Source organism: Balaenoptera physalus (assembly GCF_965194825.1).
Source record: "Balaenoptera physalus genome assembly, chromosome: 4".
Taxonomy (NCBI): Eukaryota; Metazoa; Chordata; class Mammalia; order Artiodactyla; family Balaenopteridae; genus Balaenoptera; species Balaenoptera physalus.
The window spans coordinates 142,527,906-142,553,613 of NC_138891.1; the positions used below are offsets into that span (position 1 = coordinate 142,527,906).

Genomic DNA, 25,708 nt, shown 5'->3' on the forward strand with positions numbered 1-25,708 from the left:
CCCTGCCTTAGGCCCCTGTCCTGGAGGTGCACTTAGAGATCGTACTCAGGGCTCACAAGGCCTGTTGGTCCCGGTGCCAAAGAAAGAAGGGCAAGTAATGAATGTCTGCAAGTTCAGCTTCACAGCTTATTTCTAGGCGAAACAAACTTTATATTGATATGTGTGTGTGTGTGTGTGTGTGTGTGTGTGTATCACTGAATCACTTTGCTGTACACCTGAAATAAACATTACCTAGAAACCATATATCCAGGACTTCCCTGGTGGCGGCAGTGGTTAAGAATCCGCCTGCCAACGCAGGGGACACGGGTTCGAGCCCTGGTCTGGGAGGATCCCACATGCCGTGGAGCAACTAAGCCTGTGCGCCACAACTACTGAGCCTGTGCTCTAGAGCCCGTGCTCTGCAACAAGAGAAGTCACCGCAGTGAGAAGCTCACCCACTGAAACGAAGAGCGGCCCCCGCTTGCCGCAGCCAGAGAAAGTCCACGTGCAGCAACAAAGACACAACACAGCCAAAAATAAATTAAAAAAATAAATAAATTTCTAAAAAAAGAAGCCATATATCCGTATATATATATATATATATATTAAACTGAATCACTTTGCTGTACACCTGAAACCCACAAATTTTCAAGCAACTATCAGCTATACTTCAATAAAAAATAAACCATTCACTTGCTATTTTTACAATATAGCGATATATTTTAGTATTATTTACATTATATTAAATATATAAAGCTCTTAATTGATATGTTTGCAGGCACAGCCCTTAGCTAAATCATAAAAATGCAGATTGTTTTCTAAAGCTTCCCAACATTTTTGCAAAGAAATGCTCTTTCACCTTATGGCCCTCTGCTTCCCTGTTACTCAGAGGTTTAATTTCTCACCCAAGTTTAACTTCTCTCTGCTCTCTGAGTTGCATCATGTACTTACTGATCAGACCATGTGGCTGGCACAGGAGAGAGTCGGCACACAGGGTCAGTGGCTGGGAAGATGGATAGTTACACCTGTGTAGTCGTTCTTAACTGTTCAGCCTCAAAAGCAGCGTGGGTGATGCTTAGCCATGGCTCCGGAAGATATGCTGTCTCTCTCACCCCATGGGAATCTTTCTCCCACTCGTTGGCAATGTTAGCAGACCCTGTTTGCTTCTGTGTTTTCAGCTGGCTTAAAAATAGAGTAAAATACCCTTTCTGGTTTCCTTCCCTACCTCCCATACGAATCTGCTGTCATTTTGTCTCCAAACTACCGTGACCCGTGGGGGTCAGGCGGTACGCGGCGTCCTCGTGACCTTATCTTTTAAGCTCTGCTGGGGCCGGGGCTGTGTTAGACCATCCACCTCTGTGGGTCATAGCACACCTGTCTGCACGCCCAGCGCTCGGTGAGGACCGAGGTCGAAAGGATCATGTAGCCAGGGCACTCCGAAAGCATCGTGATGACGGCATAGGGCCTGGAAATAATGTCCTTCTCCAAGAGCAGGGAGCTGGTTCAGTGAATCTTGAAGGAGTCCTGCCAAGAACAGCAGGGGCCAGTGAGCAAGTCTGTGTGCTTGTCAGGGAAGGCTCGCCTACATTAAGGGAAATGCAGGTGGCAGGCAGAATGAGTGTGGATCCCACTTTAAGAGGGTTCTCTCTGGATTGAATACAGAGCTTTCTCCACTTATGATGGGGTTGCATCCCAACAAACCTATAATGAGTTGAAAATATGATAAGTTCAAAATGCATTTAATACACCTAACACACTGAACATCCTTGCTTAGCCTAGCCTACCTTAACCGTGCTCAGAACACGTACATTAGCCTACAGTTGGGCAACCTCGTCTATCACAAAGCCTATTTTCTAATTGTGTTGACTATATCCTGTAATTTACTGAATACTGTACTGAAAATGAAAAACAGAAGGGCTGTCTGGGTCCAGCATGGGTGTCAGGGTATCGGTTGTTCACCCTCCTGGTCCTGTAGCTGATGGGGAGCTGCAGCTGCCACTGCCCAGCATCACGAAGACATTGGACCACACATCGCTAGCTTGGGAAAGGATAAAAATTCACAATTCGAAGCACGGTTTTTGCTGAAAACATGTCCCTTTTGCACCATCATAAAGTAGAACCATCGTAAATCAAGCACCATCTGTATACATACTCAAGACATCTACAAACTCAGGAAACAGGGCACACCTAACTTTTAAACAGTATGTTAGTTACATTTTCAAGTACCATGCTCAGTGTGTTTTTAGGTAAATTACTTCTAAATTCAAAGTAATGAGCATTATCATTAAATTTTTTTAAAACTGAAATAAATACACTTCAGTGTTCAAAACCGGGAAAGATTGAGCAGATACCGTATTTATGGCACTTTTTCACATTAATGGTCAGACCCCTTGCTTTAAATTTAGGTAACTGGAGATTAAGAAAAAACATTGAGTATATTATATGAAAATGTAAGTGAGGTAACATACTATTTGTATATGTTTAATCCATGTTTTCCAACATTGCAGATGCCCTCTGCGGGCATAGAAAAGTCTGGTAGGAAATATACCAAAAGGTAAAACAGTGAAGATTCTGTAGAGTGAATATACGTAGGATTTTTTTCCTTCCTTTTGCCTGTCTATTACTTTCAATTTTTTTCTTCAGAAACTAGATAAGAAAGATAAAATCCCAAGGTCCTTTGATATTTAAAAAATTAGAAACCACAGGAGGAAAAATTGGTAAAAGTAGACCAGAGCTGCAGTAGCACGTGTGCAGAAAGCCCTGACTCAACGTCCCTCTTCCCTTTTGCAGGAGGGAGCAGGGTTCAGTGTCTCTGAGTTTTCTGCCAAAGTAGGTGCAGATCTCTGCCCCACGAGGGGCCAGATGTCCATTCATTCATTACTGAACTAAGCTTGAGTCTGCTCACCCGCTTGCAGTAAAGCCAGTCTACTGACACCTGGTTGTGGTGAAGGAAAGTGCACTGTTTATTGCAGATGCCAAGCGAGGAGTGCAGGCAGCTAGTGCTCAAAAGACCAGAACTTCCTGATGGGTTTCAGGGAAGCATTTTTAAAGGCAAGGTAAGGGAGAGAGTCTTGGAGTACATGATCAGCTTGGGCAGAGTTCTCTGATTGGTTGATGGTGAGGTAAGGGGCAGGGTCACATTTTACCAATCCTCAGGCAGCAGTAGTTCTGGAGGCTACGTGCTCATGGTCATCGAGTAGTTAACTTCTTCCACTTGGTGATGGTTTTAGCACCCAAAAAACAACTCAGGAATATTTTTCAGATACTGTTATCCATGTTCTTCAGGGAGGAACTAAAGATTCTGTGATTGCCATATGGCTGATTTACTATTTAAATTGTTGCCAGTTCTACTGACCCAACTGCTATTTTCGTCACTACATGTTCACATCCTTTCAATCATTAATTCTTTTTTTTCTTTTTTTCTTTTTATTTATTTTTTTAATGAAGTATCGTTTATTTACAACGTTGTGTTAGTTTCTGCTGTACAGCACAGTGATTCAGTTATATATATATATTCTTTTTCAGATTCTTTTCCATTATAGCTTATTATAAGATACTGAATGTAGTTCCCCATGCTATACAGTAAATCCTTCTTGATTATTTTATATATAGTAGAATGTATATGTTAATCCCAAACTGTAATTTACCCACACACACCCCGCCCCCCCACCATAGGGTAGCTTTATTTTTTTTCTCTTTTTTTAAACATCTTTTTTGGAGTATAATTGCTTTATAATGGTGTGTTAGTTTCTGCTTTATAACAAAGTGATTCAGCTATACGTATACATATATCCCTATAGCTCCTCCCTCTTGCATCTCCCTCCCTCCCACCCTCCCTATCCCACCCCTCTAGGTGGTCACAAAGCACTGAGTTGATCTCCCTGTGCTATGTGGCTGCTTCCCACTAGCTATCTATTTTACATTTGTTAGTGTATATATGTCCATGCCACTCTCTCACTTCGTCCCAGCTTACCCTTCCCCCTCCCCGTGTCCTCAAGTCCATTCTCTACATCTGCATCTTTATTCCTGTCCTGCCCCTAGGTTCTTCAGAACCATTTATTTTTTCAGATTCCATATATATGTGTTAGCATATGGTATTTGTTTTTCTCTTTCTGACTTACTTCACTCTGTATGACAGACTCTAAGTCCATCCACCTCACTACAAATAACTCAGTTTTGTTTCTTTTTATGGCTGAGTAATATTCCATTGTATATATGTGCCACATCTTCTTTATCCATTCATCTGTCGATGGACACTTAGGTTGCTTCCATGTCCTGGCTATTGTAAATAGAGCTGCAATGAACATTGTGGTACATGACTCTTTTGGAATTATGGTTTTCTCAGGGTATATGCCTAGTAGTGGGATTGCTGGGTCGTATGGTAGTTCTATTTTTAGTTTTTTAAGGAACCTCCATACTGTTCTCCATAATGGCTGTATCAATTTACATTCCCACCAACAGTGCAAGAGGGTTCCCTTTTCTCCAAACCCTCTCCAGCATTTATTGTTTGTAGATTTTTTGATGATGGCCATTCTGACAGGTGTGAGGTGATACCTCATTGTAGTACTGATTTGCATTTCTCTAATGATTAGTGATGTTGAGCATCCTTTCATGTGTTTGTTGGCAATCTGTATATCTTCTTTGGAGAAATGTCTATTTAGGTCTTCTGCCCATTTTTGGATTGGGTTGTTTGTTTTCTTGATATTGAGCTGCATGAGCTGCTTGTATATTTTGGAGATTAATCCTTTGTCAGTTGCTTCATTTGCAAATATTATCTCCCATTCTGAGGGTTGTCTTTTCGTCTTATTTATGGTTTCCTTTGCTGTGCAAAAGCTTTCATGTTTCATTGGGTCCCATTTATTTATTTTTGTTTTTATTTCCATTTCTCTAGGAGGTGGGTCAAAAAAATCTTGCTGTGACATATGTCATAGAGTGTTCTGCCTATGTTTTCCTCTGAGAGTTTTATAGTGTCTGGCCTTACATTTAGGTCTTTAATGCATTTTGAGTTTATTTTTGTGTATGGTGTTAGGAAGTGTTCTAATTTCATTCTTTTACATGTAGCTGTCCAGTTTTCCCAGCACCACTTACTGAAGAGGCAGTCTTTTCTGCATTATATATTCTTGCCTCCTTTATCAAAAATAAGGTGACCATATGTGCATGGGTTTATCTCTGGGCTTTCTATCCTGTTCCATTGATCTATATTTCTATTTCTGTGCCAGTACCATACTGTCTTGATTACTGTAGCTTTGTAGTATAGTCTGAAGTCAGGGAGTCTGATCCTCCAGCTCCGTTTCTTTCCCTCAAGAATGCTTTGGTATTTTGAGGTCTTTTGTGTCTGCATACAAATTTTAAGGTTTTTTTTGTTCTAGTTCTGTAAAAAATGCCACTCATAATTTGATAGGGATTGCATTGAATCTGTAGATTGCTTTGGGTAGTATAGCCATTTTCACAATGTTGATTCTTCCAATCCAAGGACGTGGTATATCTTTCCACCTGTTTGTATCATCTTTAATTTCTTTCATCAGTGTCTTACAGTTTTCTGCATACAGGTCTTTTGTCTCTTTAGGTAGGTTTATTCCTAGGTATTTTATTCTTTTTGTTGCAGTGGTAAATGGGAGTGTTTCCTTAATTTCTCTTTCAGATTTTTCATCATTAGTGTATAGGAATGCAAGAGATTTCTATGCATTAATTTTGTATCCTGCTACTTTACCAAATTCATTGATTAGCTCTAGCAGTTTTCTGGTAGCATCTTTAGGATTCTCTATGTATAGTATCATGTCACCTGCAAACAGCGACAGCTTTACTTCTTCTTTTCCGATTTGGATTCCTTTTATTTCTCTTTCTTCTCTGATTGCTGTGACTAAAACTTCCAAAACTATGTTGAATAATAGTGGCGAGAGTGGGCAACCTTGTCTTGTTCGTGATCTTAGAGGAAATGGTTTCAGTTTTTCACCATGGAGAACGATGTTGGCTGTGGGTTTGTCATATATGGCCTTTATTATGTTGAGGTAAGTTCCTGCTATGCCTACTTTCTGGAGGGTTTTTATCATAAATGGGTGTTGAATTTTTTCAAAAGCTTTTTCTGCATCTATTGAGATTATCATATGGTTTTTATCCTTCAGTTTGTTAATATGGTGTGTCGCATTGATTGATTTGCATATATTGAAGAATCCTTGCATTCCTGGGATAAACCCCACTTGATCATGGTGTATGATCCTTTTAATGTGCTGTTGGATTCTGTTTGCTAGAATTTTGTTAAGGATTTTTGCATCTATGTTCATCAGTGATATTGGCCTGTAGTTTTCTTTCTTGGTGATATCTTTGTCTGGTTTTGGTATCAGGGTGATGATGGCCTCGTAGAATGAGTTTGGGAGTGTTCCTGCCTCTGCTATATTTTGGAAGAGTTTGAGAAGGATGGGTGTTAGCTCTTCTCTAAATGTTTGATAGAATTCGCCTGTGAAGCCGTCTGGTCCTGGGCTTTTGTTTGTTGGAAGATTTTTAATCACAGTCTCAATTTCAGTGCTTGTGATTGGTCTGTTTATATTTTCTATTGCTTCCTGGTTCAGCCTCGGAAGGTTGTGCTTTTCTAAGGATTTGTCCATTTCTTCCAGGTTGTCCATTTTATTGGCATATAGTTGCTTGTAGTAATCTCTCATGATCCTTTGTATTTGTGCAGTGTCACTTGTTACTGCTCCTTTTTCATTTCTAATTCTATTTATTTGAGTTTTCTCCCTTTTTTTCTTGATGAGTCTGGCTAATGGTTTATCAATTTTGTTTACCTTCTCAAAGAACCAGCTTTTAGTTTTATTGATCTTTGCTATTGATTTCTTCATTTATTTTTCATTTATTTCTGATCTGATCTTTATGATTTCTTTCCTTCTGCTAACTTTGGGTTTTTTTTGTTCTTCTTTCTCTAATTGCTTTGGGTGTAAGGTTAGGTTTTTTAGTTGAGATGTTTCTTGAGGTAGGATTGTATTGCTCTAAACTTCCCTCTTAGAACTGCTTCTGCTGCATCCCATAGGTTTTGGGTCGTCGTGTTTTCATTGTCATTTATTTCTAGGTATGTTTGGCTTTCCTCTTTGATTTCTTCAGTGATCTCTTGGTTATTTAGTAGTATATTGTTTAGTCTCCATGTGTTTGTATTTTTTACAGATTTTTTCCCTGTAATTGATATCCAGTCTCATAACGTTGTTGTTGCAGAAGATACTTGATACAACTTCAGTTTTCTTAAATTTACCAAGGCTTGATTTGTGACCCAAGATATGGTGTATCCTGGAGAATGTTCCATGAGCACTTGAGAAGAAAGTGTTTTCTGTTGTTTTTGGATGGAAAGTCCTATAAATATTAATTAAGTCCATCTTGTTTTTATGTATCATTTAAAGCTTGTGTTTCCTTATTTATTTTCATTTTCGATGATCTGTCCATTGGTGAAAGTGGGGTGTTAAATTCCCTTACTATGTTTGTGTTACTGTCGATTTCCCCTTTTATGGCTGTTAGCATTTGCCTTATGTACTGAGGTGCTACTTTGTTGGGTGCATAAATATTTACAATTGTTACATCTTCTTCTTGGACTGATCCCTTGACCATTATGTAGTGTCCTTCTTTGTCTCTTGTAATAGTCTTTATTATAAAGTCTATTTTGTCTGATATGAGAATTGCTACTCCAGCTTTCTTTTGATTTCCATTTGCATGGAATATCTTTTTCCATCCCCTCACTTTCAGCCTGTATGTGTCCCTAGGTCTGAAATGGGTCTCGTATAGGCAGCATATATATAGGTCTTGTTTTTGTATCCATTCAGCCAGTCTGTTTCTTTTGGTTGGAGCATTTAATCCATTTACATTTAAAGTAGTTATCGATATGTATGTTCCTATTACCATTTTCTTAATTGTTTTGGGTTTGTTATTGTAGGTCTTTTCCTTCTCTTGTGTTTCCTGCCTAGAGAAGTTCCTTTAGCATTTGTTGTAAAGCTGGTTTGGTGGTGCTGAATTCTCTTAGCTTTTGCTTGTCTGTAAAGGTTTTAATGTCTCTGTCGAATCTGAATGAGATCCTTGCTGGGTAGAGTAATCTTGGTTGTAGGTTCTGCCTTTTCATCACTTTAAATATGTCCTGTGACTCCCTTCTGGCTTGCAGAGTTTCTGCTGAAAGATGAGCTGTTAACCTTATGGGGATTCCCTTGTATGTTATTTGTTGTTTTTCCCTTGTTGCTTTTAATATTTTTTCTTTGTATTTAATTTTTGACAGTTTGATTAATATGTGTCTTGGCGTGTTTCTCCTTGGATTTATCCTGTATGGGACTCTCTGCGCTTCCTGGACTTGTCAATTATTAATTCTTGAGCCAGGCTTTTGTGACTCAGGGGAGCCCTGGGAGACTACAGCTTTTCTACAAACAAGAGGCAGGCAGAGGACTCTGTGGTGGTGGTGGGGGATCTCTCTCAGGAAGGCCCCATAGGGTCCTGCTCGGTTACACTTTTATTCAACAACATTGATGGAGCAGCTGCTTGTGCTGCACACAGACTTGATGCTGGGGTTACAAAGTGAAAATAAATAGACAACATCCCTGTCCTTATGGAGAAGCTTTTAAAAGGGAAATTGTAGGATGTTAGGCAGTGGTGAGGGCTACGAAAAAGAAAATAAATCAGGGCAAGCTGGGCAGCGCAGGGTGGGTTGGGGCTTTGCTTAGTGATGGGGATGAGGTAGGTAAAGGGGAGGAAGATGTGAAGGGCTGAGTAAGCACGATGTTGGGGTGCACAGGCCCCAAGAACTCTGTGTCCTCCTGGGCACCAGGACTGGGTGTGCACCTGCATCCCTGTGTTCACCAAGCAGTTCAGCCCCGGTCCAGCTCAACCCCCAGAGCACTCGGCCATCACAGCGCTACCTGTGTCCTGATTCCCCCCAACAGGGCCTTCCGGCCACTCTGCTGGCTGTGCTTCTAGCCAGATGTGCTAAAACAGAGGAGCGCAGCGATGCATAAAACAGCACGTCCCCAGTCAAACTGGGGGAGTGAGAGCACTTCCTGATTTTTTTTTTCTGGAGACTCGGGATTTAAACTGAACCCAGCGCAGGACAGTGGGTTCTGTGGGTGACAGAGGACAGCCACACCTGTGAAAGGGGGAGACATGAGTGGTAGTGATTGGCAACGAGGCACCCAGCAGTGGGAGATACAGAGGGTACCCAGTGCCAGCTGACCCCAGTCCTCCCCAAGTGCTGACCCCTGTCACTGGGCATGACATCTCCAGAGCCTGCCAGCACTGACATAGCAGCCCAGGCAGAAAAGCTCAGCATCTCAAGCTCGAGGGAAAGGAGTGGGGTCAGCCATGGCTAGAGTGGTGGTCAGGGGTGTGTGTGTGTTTCAGGATTGTAAATGCAGAAGCTGGATAGATGCTCCATGGGCTACTTCTTGGTTCACCAGCACTCTTAGACCCCACTAATCTTCCTTTAATTGGAATACAAAAGACTATGCCTTGCAATCCAAGAATGGCAGTCGTGACGATCAACAGTGATTCCCAACCCTTCCGAAATTGTTCCGCCTACTCAACATCCCCTCCCTTTGGCATATTTGCTATTTGAAGACAAAAGCAGGTTAAATTAACTTTGTGTCTTCCCAGTTTTCCCCCACTGCTTCTGGGACTTGCTGGTGTGAAGTCTTGGGACAGAACAGCTGCCGTTCACAGTCAAGCAGTGGGTTCACCTGATCGATACTGCATGACGCTAACTGTTATATTCCTGTTCATTACAGCCCCAGCCCCGAAAAGGCAAAAATGTGACCACTGGACCCCATGTCCCCCAAACACCTACGCCTACCGGTTGCTCAGTGGCGGTGGCAGGGACAAGTATGCCAAGATCTGCTTTGAGGATGAGGTGTAAGTACTACAGCGGGAAAAGAAAACCTAGCTCTCCCACTTGGTCCTTTCCCTTCTCTGAGGCTGAGCAAGCAGCAAGTCTGCCCCAGGAGAGAAAGCCATCTTCTTGACGTCAGGCAGAGGCTGGGGGGCATCCGAGGGGAACTGAGAATGCCCGCCATGCCGAGGGTGGGGAGATGGGACCCGTAGATTGGTTTTATGTGTCCCGTGTTGAACTTTCATTTGACAGCAGTTAGCAGAAACCTCAGTACATATTTTGTACTCTAGCCCTTCAAAGTCAGGGAAACATCAGAACTCAGCAGACACGGCTGTCCTTGCATCTGGGTTTCGATCCTCACCCTCACGGGTTAAAGCCGGTGTCATCTCTCCCTGCAGCCCCCACCCCCTACATAGCTCGGTTCAGGCTCTGTGCGACTGCCTTATCCTTGACAGCCCAAGAAACCCTGGCACTTGGAAGCGTCCTAGCCCAGTGTATTCCATGGCTAGGGCTGCCGTAACAAAGTACACAGACAGGGCATTTTAAACAAAAGACATTCATTCTCTCTCAGTTCTGGAGGCCGGAAGTCAAGATCAAGGTGTGGGCAGGGCTGGTTCCTTCTGAGGCTGCAAGGGAGAGTCTGTCCCATGCTCCCTCCTTGGCTTGTAGATGCCGACTTTGCCCTGTGTCTTCACAGCGCCGTCCCTCTGTGTGTGTGTCTCGATCCAATTTTCCCCTTTTAAAGGGGACACCAGTCATTTTGGATTAGGGTCACTCTAAAGACCTCATTTTAACTCAGTCATCTCTTTAAAGGTCTATATCCAAATAAGGTCACATTCTGAGGTTCTAGGGGTTAGGACTTCACCATTTGAACTTTGAGGGAACACAGTGCAACCCACAACACCGAGCTTAAGGATGGTTTGGGTGATTAAGTAATTATTACAAATGAGAGAAAATGTGGTCTGTTCCTAACGCTGAGTAGGAAGTCATTCCCAATTATCCCACCATTTGCCCCAAACCAGGCACACCTTCCCTTTTTTTGTTGGTTGGCTGTTGCCCACAGCACTTGGCACTTGCTGCATTTCCACCCCTCCACTCTCAGCCCCTTGGTCTCTGCGCGTACCTTGTTCTCCCAAGGAGCGGGCAGCGCGCTCAGAGAGGGGGTCGGATTCAGCTTCGTACACCTTACACAGTCCTGGCATATCCCCTCATTCAATATTTGGGAGTTAGGTAGAAAGAGCCCCTTCACTCTGCAGGTCCATCGTGTCTCTAAGGCTCCCTTTGCTCCGCCGGACAGTTTATTGATAAACATTCATCCACCGATGAACTCCAAAGGGTGAGGCACTCAGCAGAGGGACCATGACATGGAACACGTGGCTCCTGCCCAAGGAGCTGACGTCACAGTTCAGGGTTCTCTGCCTCAACCCCATGGACACCCTGCATGGTAGGGACTGCCCTGAGCATTTCAGGGTTAACAGCACCCCTGGCCTCCACCCACTAGATGCCAGAGAACACCCGTCCTCCCCCCAGCTGTGACAACCACACAGGTCCCAGACATTGTCACACGTCCCCTAGGTGGCAAAATCCTACCCCTCACCCCATTAAGAACCAGTGGTATAGTTGGAGAGAGCAAACAGAGTTTGCAAATGTCCATAGTAAATGCTGTATGGTAATTGTGTGTGTGTGTGTGTGTGTGTGTGTGTGTGTGTGTGTGTGTAATTTCAGAGGTGATGTCCTGATGAATGGGATTGTCAGTGAGGTACATTGAAAACTGAGCAGGATCCCTTGGCAAGGAAGAGGCGGGAAGACCTGGGAGGGGTGGGGACAGTGGGAGGGGGTCACTCATCCAGAATCACATCGCCAGAAGGGGATTATTCAAGCTCAGATCCCAGAGCCCAGGATTTGCCCTGCTCCACAGTGCCTGACACCTTCTCCCGACCATGGCACAGGAGCTACTGCATCTTACCTGGTACAAACCAACTCACTTATACTTTAACTTCACAGAACTCTGTCTGAGGTAGGTACCATTATTATTCCCATGATACAGATAAGGCAACTGAGTCACAGAGAGGTTCAGTCACTTGCCTCTCATCACACAGCTGTTAGTGACAGAGCCAGGATTCCACCCTGGCAAACGTAGGGTCTGCCGGGTGGACCAACTTGAATCCAATAGTCTAAAGGAACAACTAACCCTCTATATGAATGTGTAGAACCAAAGGTAGCTTGCCTGCTTCAAACAGTATTCTAGATGTTTTCCAGAATTCAGTGCAGAATAAAGCAGGATAAGCACAAACAAAAGCAAATTAAAAGGAACAGGAATCAATGAGGCCAGATGCCAAGACACTTGCTGTGGTTTTAGCGTTGTGTTTTCTCCTAACAGGTCCCTGGAACAGAAAGTATGGGTTGCAGAGATCTCGTTGTTTTACAAATAAAATATACAGGTTTGGGAATTCCCTGGCAGTCCAGTAGTCAGGACTCCATGCTTTCACTGCCGAGGGCCCGGGTTTGAGCCCTGGTCAGGGAACTGATATCCCACAGACCACGTTGTGGGGCCTTAAATACACACACACAGGTTTATGTAGAAAGACAAGATGTTTTTTGCCATTTGCTTCATCCCTACAACCAGCATGTCCTGGGCACCTGCAAATGTACCTCCCCCAGGGACAGCCCCCTCCATCTGTCAGCAGAGTCTCCCTACTCACTCACACCCATACCTCTAAACAGCGGGTTTACATTACAACTTCCTTGTTTCCCGTTTTCAGCATTATCTGCTGCCTTGCCCCTCGGGAGGTCAGCTCTTTTCCACTATCACACAATTCCTGTCCTCTTTCCTTACCATTGTCCTGATTAAGTTACTATACTGTCATCACGGTTTGAGCAAAATTCATCATTTACATGATTATGACTGTGAAAATAAAATTCAGAGAGTTTACTTGATAGGAATATTTTACCAAGGGAGAACCCAACTCCTGGCAAACAAGATTTCCAAATGGAAGGCAGTTAGGCGGCGTGGCGCTCCGTGGCCACAGCTCGGCTTATAAAGTTTGAGTAAGTACAGTGTTTTCTAGTGTGATTTGTTACTAGAAACTTATGTGCCTTTGCATTGCATGAGCTGACTTGTTCATAACTGCAAGGTCATGCTGACATAAAGAAAGCTTAGGTTTTGTTTAAGGTCAGAGTCAGCATTTGGGGGACATCGGGGCAGTTTTAAGTTTTGGTTGTGTGACTGTGAGGGTCCATCTAGGGATATATTCAAACTGTGGCCTCCAGTTTCGTTTTTTTTTAAATACTTATTTAATTAATTTATTTATTTGGTTGCACCAGGTCTTAGTTGCGGTAGGCGGGCTTCTTAGTTTGTGGCATGCGAACCCTTAGTTTCGGCATGCATGTGGGATCTAGTTCCCTAACCATGGATCGAACCCGGGCCCCCTGCATTGGGAGCGCAGAGTCTTAACCACTGCACCACCAGGGAAGTCCCTCCAGTTTGGTTTTTTTCTAACGGGACTAAGCAGAGGTTCTTCAACTGAAGCATGTTGTGTACAATAATTACGTTTTGTTCGTTTATTGTTGGCTCGCTTGGTTTTCCATGAACTTACATCATTTTAATCCTTAAACTTTCCTCTGGTTAAAATAAATCTCTCACATCAGATATTTACCAACTTCACCTGTGAAGCTTTTGTCCCTCTCCAATCAGCCAGGTTACCCTGCAGCTACTGTGCGGCTGTCACTCGGGGACCCCTCTCCACCACCACTCTGGGGGTGACCTTTGCCTCCCTCTCTGTTGTTGGAATCCTTGTTTCCTGGATACGGTACCTTCCACTTTCTTAGTTTCCACCCTTGTTCTGCTGGAGCACATCTTCCAATAACATCGTGAGAAAAGGGTACAAGGGGAGGTAATATTTTTAAAGATTCTTCATGTTTAAAATGTATTCATTCCCACCAACGATTAACTGATAGTTTGGCTGAGGATAGATTTCTCAATTATAAATAGCTTCCACTTTGAATTTTGAAGTCTTTGGCCTGGAATTAAATGACTCTCACTCTGGCAATGTTCAAGTGTGGTGACCGTGAGAAGGCACTTCTCAGGTTTCTAGTGGCAGGTAGTTCATTGACCAGGAGTTCCAGCTGCTGCATTGTGAAGTCCATAGTAAGTTTGCTGGAGGCCCGGCTTCCCCTGGCTGCTCCTAGCCAGTGACTGAGACCTGTTACAGAAAAGATATTCATGACACTTCGTGCAAATGGTCAAGCCGACTTTATTCAAGGGGCAGTAAGTGTAGGGACCACTCCTGTGGGGTCTTGTAGGGGAGAGAGATTGGATTCAACTCCAGACACATCATGCGCGAGAATTTACAGCCAAGGAGCAGGGTGGAGATTGTGAATAGAAAATTACTAAGAGGAAGCATCAGGGTTGAGGGGATTCTGGCTAAACAGGTTAACAAGATTCTTGCTGAAGGTGGGACAGGGCAACCAGACACCACCCAGAGGGCGGAGGAGGCTTAAGAAACTGACTGAATATGGACAGTGATCAAATATCAAAGGTGGGGCTTTCTGCTTAAACTGACTTAGCAGAGTTCTTGATAAAATTGGACAATGCAGAGATGAACAGAAGTCCAAAAGTCAGGTCTAGTTTAAAAAGAGCTTGAGGGGGCCTGAGTAGAGTTTGGTCAAGGAGAGAATCCTTATCAGAACCTTGAGATACCAGGCAGCCCCATTCCTGGGCCACACAGGCTCAGCTGAAGCCCAGCTTGCGTTCCAAGATGCCCAATGGCCTTGCCGAAGTCTCCTGAGACTGCCTGGCAGCCTAGGACATTCCCACCCCCAGCTTTTTCCCTCTCCTCCCCTTAGGGTCAGGCTTAAGTTGGAGTCTGACAACTCGCCCTGCTTAACCCCACCCCTCTCATCTTCTCTCATAGATATTTCCGCTAATAAAAATTCTAGTGCATTTAACCCTGTTTTAGCATCTGCTTTTCAGAGGACTCAGATTAACACAATGAGAATGACTGTTTCCTCACAGTCTGTCCAGCAAGGCATGTTGACTAATATTTTGATTTTTGCCATTCTGAGAGAAGAAAGTTAGTCTTCAGATTAGTGTTTTATTGCTCTTGCTGTGAGTGAATCCAGGGTCTTTTCATGCTAAGAACGGCTGTACAGTCGGCCCTCCCTCTCCATAGGCTCCACATGTGCGGATTCAACCAACCATGGATCACATACTATGTTTATGATCCACGGTTGGTTGAATCCACTGGTGCAGGTCTTACAGATACGGAGGGCCGGCTATGGAACTTGAGCACCCGTGGATTTTGGTATCCGTGGCAGGTCCTGCAGCCAATGTCCTGCAGATATGGAGGGATGCCTATATTTATTTTCTGTGAACTGTTTATATCTCCTGCCCATTTTTGTTCCTATCACTGGCCTTTTTTAATTGATTTATAAGATTCTTTATGTATTAAGGTAGTTAGCCCTTTTGTGTTATAAAACTGTTCTCCATATTTTGTCTTTTCATTTTTTAGGTGACATTTTAAAATATGCTTATGCTTTAGTTAATACCTGACCTTTAACAAAGCAAAGAAAATACACACCATATAGTGAAAGCAAAAATTAAAAAATTTGAAAAGCAGCAAAACCAGAAAACAACCCAATTATGAAGGTATCACAAAGAACAAATATATCTCACATATATTAAGTGGCCTGTAAAAATGCCAATTAAAAGGAGGCAATTCTTAGATTGAATCACAGCACATAAACCCCAAATTATGCTGTATATTAAAAATGCATACATACAAGAGAATTGAGGTCACAGGGCAAACCACCACCCTGAAAACTGGAGAGACAGGCAGATTCATCAAATGACAGATCACCTGGAGCAGGGAGCTCAGCTGGATCCAGCATCCGGTAGGAACCCTTAAAGGATAAGTGACTAATTGCTGGAGACTGAGCTTGGATGAGCTTGAGAGATTAACTCCTGGAGGCCAAGCCCTGGAGGAGCTCCTACACCTTCCTGAGTTTCTCCTCCAGGAACCCTACCAGGCTTTCAGAGGGAAGACTGAAGAAAAAAATCCCCTCGTGCTTCTGGCAGTGGTAATGGGAAAGTAGCCATTTTTGAAATACGTCCACAGTGTTCTGTTCTTCTTAGCAGGCCTGCCTTCAAGGGAAACTGTTTTACCAGAGTCTAACCAATGAAGGTTTTACCAAAGACTAGCCAACCTGGGAGAAGGAAATACCCAACTCCAGGCCCCTCTGGCCTTCCTGTCTCCCCTAAGGAGTGAAAGAAAAAAAAAAAGCCACTTGTGAAGGCCACAGCTCAGGGGCACAGGCTCACTAAAAGACTGAGACCTGATCCCAGGACTATGGAACACTTCCTCATTCCTGACGTCTTACCACCACATAATAGGGCTCCTGTAAAATAACAAGGGATCACAGCTGAAAAGAACTGAAAGTCTCAAACCCAATGTAAAAGAGTCTATAGGGATACCCAAGAAAGAGAGGAGAAATGTTAGCCTCTGACAGCTACAGCAAATAGTAAACAGAGCCTAACTCCCGGCCACATGAACATAACATTCACACTAAAGACCTATTTACCAAGTATACCATGTCTGGCTTTCAACAAAAAATAACAAGACATACTAAAAGTAAAAAACCACAGTTTGAAGAGACAGGGAAAGCATCAGTACCTTGCCCAAATATGGCAGAAAGTTTGGAATTAGCATACCAGGAATATAAAACAGCTATGATTAATATGCTAAGAGCTGTAATAGAAAAAGTGGACAGAATACAAGAACAAATGAGTAATGTAAGCAGACAGATGGACACCCTAAGGAAGAATGAAAAAGAAATGGTGGAAATTAAAAACACCATGACAGAAATGAAGAACCCCTTTTATGGGCTCATTAGTAGACTGAACACAACCAAGGAAAGAATCATTGACCTTAAGGATATGGCAATAATACCTCCCATACTGAGAAAAGAGGAAGAAAAAAAAAGAATTAAAAACCTGAAAAATAAAAAAGAACAGAATATCCAAGAACTGTGGGACAACTACAAAAGGTATAATACATGTAATAAGAATACCAGAAAAAGGAAGAGAGAAAGAAGCAGAAATATTTGAAGTAATATTGTTGAGAACTTTTCAAAATTATCCACAGACCCCAAACCACAGATCCAGGAAGCTCAGAGAAAACCAAGCAGGATAAATACCCCAAAATGTACACCTAAGTAAATTGTATTCAAACTAGAGAAGATTAAAGACAAAGAGGAAATCTTGAAAGTAGCCAGAGGCAAAACCAACAACAACAACAAAATAAAATGAAACAAAAAAAACACTTTACTTATAAAAGAACAGGATAGGAATTACATCAGGCTTTTCTTCAGAAACCATGCAAGCAAGAAGAAAGTGGGGTAAAATATTTAAAGCAAAGTGGCTGTACCATTTTACATTCCTATAAGAGTATGAGAGTTTCAATTTATCTGCCACTATATTCACCAGCGCTTGGTATGGTCAGTCTTTCTAACTTTAGACATTCTAATAGGTAGGCAGCAGTATCTGACTGTGGTTTTAATTTGCATTTCTCTAATAACTAATGATGTTGAGCCTCTTTTCATGTGTTTACTTGCTGTGTGTATATCTTACTTTGTTAAGTGCCTATTCAAATCTGCTCATTTTTAATTGGGTTGTTTTCTTATTATTAATTTTGAGGTTGGTTTATATGTTTTGTATTCAAGTTCTTTATTAAATATATGATTTTCATATAGATTCTCCCAGCTTGTTTCATGTGTTCTTCTTCTCTTAACAGTATTTATCAAAGAGCAGAAATTCTTAATTTTAATGAAGTCTAATTTATCAATTTTTTCCATTTATGGAGCATGTTTTTCATGTCATATCTAAGAACTTTTTGTCTAACCCACAAAATTTTTCTTCAAAGCTCTCCAAAGTTTCTTCCAAACTTCTAGAAGTTGGATAGTTTTAGGTTTTCCACTTTATATGATATACCCACTTTGAGTTAATTTTTGCAAATGGTGTGAAATATGAATTGTAGTCATTTAAAAACATGGCTACTTAATTGTTCTAGCACCATTTTTCATAATACTGTCTTTCTCTACTGAATTCTTTTTGCACCACTGGCAAGAATCAAGTGACCATATACGTGTATATCGAATTCTGGACCCTCTGTTCTCTTCCATTTATCTGTTTGTCTGTCTCTTCACTATATGCAGTAATTTTGATAACTATAACTTTACAGTAAATCTTGAAGTTCAATAATATAATTTCTTCAATTTTGTTCTTTTTTTTCAAAATTATTTTGACTATTCTAGATTCTATTTCCATATGAATTTTTGAATCAGCTTATAAATGCCTACACAAAAGCCTACTGGCTTTTTTCTTTTTTTTCTTTTTTTCTTTTTGAGATTGCATTAGATCTCTAGATAATTTGGGGAGAACTGACATCTTAGCAATATTGAGTCTTTTACTCACCTCAATTTATTTAAATCTGATTTGTCTCAGTAATGGTTTGTAGTATTCAATGTATGCATCTGCAGATACTTTTGCCATATTTATCACTAAGTATCTCATACTTTTATGCTATTGTATATATTTTTTAATTTAAAATTTAAAAGTTAAAAAAATTAAGTTTAAAATTTCAATCGTTAGTTGCTAGTATATAGAAATACAATTGACTTTTATATAATGATCTTGTATCCTGCAACCTTGCTAACGTCACTTATTAGTTCTAGTAGCTTTGTTGTAGACTCCACTGGATTTTCTACATAGGCAATCATGTCATCTACGAAAAAAGAAAAAAAGGCAGTCATAACACTTCTTTTCTAATCTGCATGCCTTTGACTTTTTATGAAGATAACGTATCATTGATTCTAAAACTTGACAGAGGATGAATGCACTCATACAGATGCACACACACACACACACACACACACACACACACACACACACACACACACACACAAGATCTTCAGTAATATTTCACATTTCCAGGAAGTTCAATCTTCTTCCTGGTTTTAGGACACAATCCCCTTGAAGCTGGCATTTCATATTCTCCAATTTAAAAGTAAAAATTAAGTGAGGTAGTTTAAGGGATTTATTTAAGGAGATAAGCAGGGTTACATTTTGTGGTTGGATAAAAGCATCTCCAGGTGTCCGCAAAACCTCCGTCAGAGCACTGATGGGGAGAGGACGGAAGGAAGCTGATACCAGAGTTGGGTCAGACCCATCTCTTATTCATCCACCTCTTGTACCTCATTTTATTTCTAGCCAGCCGGTTTGAATGTGTCCTTCATGTTTGTCAACACTTCTCTTGTGTTCCTCTCATCTCATCAATTGTCAAAGCCCAGCAAGTATACATCTTCAGTATCTCTTCACTTTGCCATCTCCTTTCTCATCCCACTTCTCATCTCCTTGTTCATGGTCTAGTAAGCTTCATCAGACTATGAAAGTAACTAGGTTTTGTGTGTGTGTGTGTGTGTGTTTGTCTCCAGACTTTCTGGCTCCTATTCCATTCTACTGGTTGTTGTACTCCATATTTATAAAGTGGGAGAACGAATGCCCACCCATGAGGAGCTTGAGGATTCAGTGAGAGAATGTTTGCAAAGAGCCTGTGCTAAACAAACACTGGTGTTTCTCTCCCTGGCCATTTGTATAAATTATAAGACTAAATGCAGTTTCCAGGTTCCCTGAGGGACTCGGGCTTGTAGAGATGTGTGGGGATGGATGTGTGTGGAGCGAGTGTAGGGGTGACTTTCAAGGGAGCTGGGTCAAGGCCAGTGCGTATCTACAAGGAAATGGTAAGTGACAAAGGATGGACGGTGATTTTGCCAAGAGAGGATCTTACAGGGCAGGGAGGGCTACTCACTGCTTGGTGAGAAAGGAGTTCTTTGACCGATGCTTATCTACATTTCAGGCTCATAGGAGAAAAGACTGGGAATGTTGCAAGGGGAATAAATATTGCCATTGTCAACTGTAAGTTATTAAATGTTTTCTTTAAAACTCCTCTAAAAGCTCTGTGATTGGATATTCAGTGGTACCTTGGGTTTCTTTATGATTTTTGCACACGATCTAGTCTAGGTTTATATTTTAATGCATTTTAAGAGTATATATTTAACTATTTTTTACAGTGCCTCACTTTAGAGATTTGTGGTTCTACCAAAAAACTGAAATCAAATATAAACCGATTTTAAAAAAACAAAGAAGGACCTGCAGAAGTCAGGGCTAAAACCAGATCAGCAGACCTGGGGGTACAGACACCCTGGAGTTGGGCCTCACGTTTGCTCTGATTCCTGGTGGCCCAGCAGAAGGTGACACCAGTTCCTACCTTCGTCTGATAAAAGGGCCTCAGGGGAAGCACAGCCTGGCCTCCTCTTAGGCCTGGAGAAAGAAACATCTGTCACTGTTGCCAATGGCAATAGTAAGAACTGTAGCAGGTTTAGGGAAAGGGTTTCCCTTGGTGTCTGTCCCGATGAGCAAGGTGAGCACATAGCCCAGTGACAGAGGGTTGCAGGAACCTGAGGAAAATGTGCCTGGTCTGCAGGAAAAGCTACAGGGGGCAGCAGAAAGAGCTTCTTGCCCTTTCTGCCCACCTCCCTTTACTTTGCCCTGGTGTTTGTGGGAAGAGGCAGGTGCACTGGGAAAGAACGTGTGCGTGGATCCAACCGGAAGCAGGCGGGAGGGGTGCCCTGGGCAGCCGGTGTGAGCCCTGCCTTCCTGACCCGAATCAGTGGGGCCCCCTCCAGGGAAGGCGGTCCTTTCCTTCAGGTGGGACCACGGCAGTCATGCTTCCTGGAAAGAGGCAGAGAAGGGACACGCTGTTTTCAGAATGTGCCCTGAGTCCCCACGTACCTTCTTTTAAAAACTGTTTCTCCCATTTCCAGATGTGACTGGGAAAGTGACAGCAACACAGTATTTTGATATGTACGAAGGAGGTAAGGAAACTCTTTTCCTCTTAAAATTAAAATGAATTATACACATAAATTAGGATTAAAAAAAGCACAACCAAAAACGTCAAACATTCTTATTTTGGCTACCAAAAAATTTGCCGGAAGCAAATTTTTTCTAGAACTGTCTTACATAAATCCTCGTAGTCTCTGAGCTCATGTATTAAAGTTTGAAGGCATTATCTAGAAACGTCTTTTCTTTGATCACACTTGTCCTGGATCTTTTCCTTCTGCCCCTTCATCAGATGATGGGAAAGAGAAAACATCTCTTTCTTTTTTTAAACCAAACATGTAGAATAATGTGATCAGCATCCAGCCCTGAATGTCATCATAATTACTGCTGTGTTCACGGCGCTGGGCGTGGTACACACATTCCTGGAGCCCAGGGTGTCCATCCTCCTCCAACTGCCCCTCCATTCTGGACTCTGGATCTTGACTGCAGTTGCTTTTATTTAACACTGAGAATTATCTGAAACAAATCTTTATAAAGATAACGGAGAGGAGCAATTAGAAGTGCCCAGATGCACTCGGGGACGATGCCGTTAATCATAACTATAAATACAAGCCCCAGTGGTAAATAACAGGGTTTGAGCTGAGCCTTTATTTTCTCCCTGTAAGAAATAGAGGGGTCTCTTAGCAAGGACTTACCCATCCCGGTGTGGTCTGTATGTCTCGTATTTCTCATCAGTGTCCTGGAGCCACTCGGCTCTTAGAGGGTCATGCCCAGATCCGGTGCTTTCTTATTAATTGCAAAGAAAAGCCCACCTGTGTTGCCAAAGTCGTTGCCGGTTGGTTTCAAAGCTGATCACTAGAATCTTTATGATCCGATCATGCTGCTTGCCTCACATTGCCCCACCGTGGAACCCACAGGCCATTTACTACGAAAGCGCTAAAGTATCATTTGCGTGGTCGAGAGACAGTTCTAGAATCAGAGGATTCAGAGCCCAGGGCACAGAAGCTGAGAGCAGAAGCACAGCCTCTAGGGCCAGAGTGTCAGCTGACAGAGAAGGTCCTAAGACTGATTTGCATTGACCCGGCAGATAACTCTGGACCGATGACGAATTTTATTCAGAGCGCTCCCTCGAAGTCCCTGCTCTTCATGGTGACCCACGATGATGGTAGCAGCAGGTGAGCGCACAGACTTGTCACAGCAGGGGTGAGAGTCAGGGAAGCCAGTGGGGGGAGGGCAGAGCACCAGGCCTGTCAGGGTCCCTCAGTACATCATTTAGGAGAGGACAAAGCTCCAAGGAGCGGGATGCTTCTTCAAGGAAAAGGAACGGGAAACCATGATGAACAGACTGCATTTCTAGAAAAATGACAAGCTGGTGGAGCACATAAATCCTAGAAACTAAGGAATATTTCCAGGTAGCAAGACAAAGCCACCACTGACCATAAATAAAATAGCAAAGCTAACCCTTGGCCAAAGAGCTAAACCCAGGGTGGGACTTATACACACACACACACGCACACGCACACACACACATGCACACATACACAATGCTTTCACTAGGGGGAAAATGACCTGGTCAGTGCTTCTCCAAGTGTGCTGTCCTAAGCAAACGTGTGCGTCTTCACTGCCTAACTTCCGAGAACGTCAGAGTGCGTATTGGCATCGTGAATTTCCGAGATGGGTCTACTGAACATGGCATTTCCCAGATTTGTTTGAATTCGGATCTTATTCTTTTTTTTTTTTTAATTTTATTTATTTATTTATTTTTGGCTGTGTTGGGTCTTCGTTTCTGTGCGAGGGCTCTCCCCAGTCGCGGCGAGCGGGGGCCACTCTTCATCGCGGTGCGCGGGCCTCTCACTATCGCAGCCTCTCTTGTTGCGGAGCACAGGCTCCAGACGCACAGGCTCAGTAGTTGTGGCTCACGGGCCTAGTTGCTCCGCGGCATGTGGGATCTTCCCAGACCAGGGCTCGAACCCGTGTCCCCTGCATTAGCAGGCACATTCTCAACCACTATGCCACCAGGGAAGCCCACAAATCTTATTCTTAAAAGAGCATCTTCCCAGATGGAAGTTCTTTGACATGTGCTTTGAAAGACTCAGATTTAACCCATTTAGGAAAATCTGAACTTATTTTTTCTTTTCCTTTCTGCCCACCTCCCTTTACTTTGCCCTGAATTGCACCTTTCTACAACGGTAGGATTCTTTAGGTTTTGTTTTTGCTTTTTTTCTTTTTTGCTACTGACTTTTCTGAATAGGAAAGGGACAGTTTTGACATTTGTTTTCATCTTTCAGCAACTTCTGTCCGCTTTATTTTGTGGTCAGTAGACAGGAGAGCAGCAAGGACCGAAAACTATGTTGGCTGGGGATGAGGAAGACTGAACCCCAAGACCCAGGGCTTTTCAGAATCGAGAATTACAACTCTGTGCCCCAAACTGAGTCTAAAAGAGTCCTGGAGGTGGCCTTATGTGTAACTAGAGATGTGACACACTCAGCCAGCGTGTGAGTTTCCCTCCTGCCTTGCACCCCAGGAGGGCAGGCGCTGCTTTAGAAACCTGTCCTAGGACAGACTGTGTCCTAGCACCACATACCCGAGTCTGCAGGTGAGACATTCACACGCTTCCCCCTTTGCCCCGCAGACTGAAGGAGGACGCTAAGAGGGCCATAGAAGCCCTGGGAAGTAAAGAGATCAGGAACATGCGGTTCAGGTCGAGCTGGGTATTTCTTGCAGCAAAAGGCTTTGAACTTCCTGCAGGAATTCAGAGAGAAAAGGTGAGTGGTTGCTAAACATCCCTTCCTGAAAACCAGTTACCATATGTCCTAGCAATTCCACTAATAGATACATAGCCAAGAGAATGAAAACATACGTTCACACAAAAACTTGTAAAGAATGTGCTATTATTCATAACAGCAAAAAAGCAGAAACAACCCAAATGCCTGATTAATAGATTTTAAAATGTATAAATAAAATACGGTATATCCACACACCGGAATATTATTAAGGCACATACAGAAATGGAGTACTGATATATGCTATGACATGGACGAACCTTGAAAACACACTAAGTGAAGAAAACCAAACACAAAAGGACACATGTTGTATGATTCCATTTATATAAAATTTCTAGAATAGTCAAAATCCAGAGACAGAAAGTAGATTAGGGGCTGCCTAAAGGCTGTGGAAGATGGTGAGTAGATTCAAATGGGTATGTGCTTTCTTGTTCCCGGGATGAAAATGTTCTAAAATTGAGTGTGATGATGGCTGCATGTCTTTGTGAATATACTAAAAACCATTGGATTGTACACTTTAAATGGGTGAATTTTATAGGATGTGAATTCTGTCTCAGCAAAGCTGTTATATTAAAAAGAGATCTAAAACTAGGATTCCAAAGTTTAGAATGCACATTCTTCTTCTTTTTAAGCATTAGTTTAAGGTGCTCCATTATCTGTGAAAGAATTGATGATGGAAAGCCTTAAAGTCAAATCAATCAGAACAAGGAACAAGTGTTCCTTCTGAGCAAGGAACACTCCGATTACCCTGAAAAAAATATACAGTCCTTCTCCCAGAGAACTGAAAACCAGCCTTGAGAGTTGTGCCTTCCCATATGGCAGCCACTCGCCAGATTTGCAGATTACATTTAAATTGATTCAAGTTCAATAGAATTTAAAATTCAGTTCATCAGTCACGCTAGCCACATTTCAAGTATTCAGTAGCCAAATGTAGCTGGTGGCTACTCTGTTGGGCACGTGGATTAAAGGACACTTAAACCATTGCAGAAAGTCTTCCACGTGTTGAATCAAGTTGCTTCAAATATTGAGTCACATTGAGAGGCAATCACGTACCCTGAGTAGGTTGTAACACATCCCATCCTAGGAAGTGATTCTCTTTTGATGACTTTGCTCATAGCTGGCACACTAACCAGCTAGTTGATTAGATGAATGGATAAATTAAATCCTTTTCTTTCCTTTGCACAGGTCAACCACTCAGATAATGTGAAGAACAGGTATTCGGGCTGGCCCGCAGAGATCCAGGTAGAAGGCTGCATACCAAAAGGACCAAGCTAACGTTGCCCGGCCTCAATAAATGTGCTTTTTATAGACAAATGCATCCCCAATGGACCACAACTCTTATCCAACTGTCAATATTTGATGAGTATTTTGGGTTTGTCGTCAACCAACCGACCAAAATATTTGCCAGTTGTGTAAAATCTTGTCACACAGACTTTTTTACGCCAGTGTTTATAGAGTGAAGGTAATGAGCCGGACAGCTGAAATGCATGGGAATTGTTCAAGGGGATGCAGTGACTTCACCTTGAAAGGAGAGGATGGGGGGGAAGCAGCCACCTCTTGTGCAGCTGCGGAGCCGTTTTACGATTGGATCTATGTTTGACCCCTGTGGTCCAGACAGCTCTGCAGAGAGAAAACTTTTATTCCCCGATCACCGAGCACACCCTCCTTTCGGACGGTCACCTCTCAGGATAAGCAGCAGTCAGAGGCCTTAGCCACCTTCCTGGGTCAACCCCAGTTGAGCTCTTGAGCTCCCCCTGCAGGTCCCTGAACTTACTCATTCCACAAATCTGGGTGCGCCTAACTCGGGCACCAGCGGTGCGGTAGTGAGGCGATTCCGTGTCCGCCTCCATGCTGGGGTGTCACTCCAGTGGCCGGTGGGACCTTGTCTAACAGGGTGGGGGAGAAGGATCTCTGACAGGTGAGCAGGGTCTGCTCTCGGGAGAGCCACTGTACACCCCAGGCTTCCTAGGAGACACATCATAGATCTACGGACCAAGATACCCAGGGACTTGGGGTTAAGAACCTCAAGTCATTGCCAAGTGCCCATTCTAACCTCCCTCCCAAGCCTGGCTACCAGAAATGGTAGGAGACTTTGATACCAGCTTAAGAGTGCTTCTCTGAGCCTCCAGTTTCTCATCTATAAATAGAGGGATTGGGATAGACAAATGATTTTCAAGCACTTTTATCGGCAGGCCTCCTTTGAAAAACATGGTA

General features: G+C 42.8%; 1 protein-coding gene across 2 annotated transcripts in view; it reads left to right on the plus strand.

Moving 5' to 3' along the window:
• Nucleotides 1-24,808, plus strand: part of FAM3B (FAM3 metabolism regulating signaling molecule B) — a 55,461-nt gene extending 30,653 nt beyond the window's left edge. For both annotated transcript variants that reach the window (XM_082458841.1, XM_082458842.1), the window contains exons 3-8: nucleotides 9,717-9,840; nucleotides 19,729-19,787; nucleotides 20,696-20,746; nucleotides 21,799-21,886; nucleotides 23,344-23,476; nucleotides 24,680-24,808. In XM_082458841.1, coding sequence (XP_082314967.1) covers nucleotides 9,717-9,840; nucleotides 19,729-19,787; nucleotides 20,696-20,746; nucleotides 21,799-21,886; nucleotides 23,344-23,476; nucleotides 24,680-24,769 — 545 coding nt within the window. In that variant the 3' untranslated portion in view covers nucleotides 24,770-24,808. The remainder of the gene's footprint in view (nucleotides 1-9,716; nucleotides 9,841-19,728; nucleotides 19,788-20,695; nucleotides 20,747-21,798; nucleotides 21,887-23,343; nucleotides 23,477-24,679) is intronic.
• The last annotated feature ends 900 nt before the right edge of the window (nucleotides 24,809-25,708 follow it).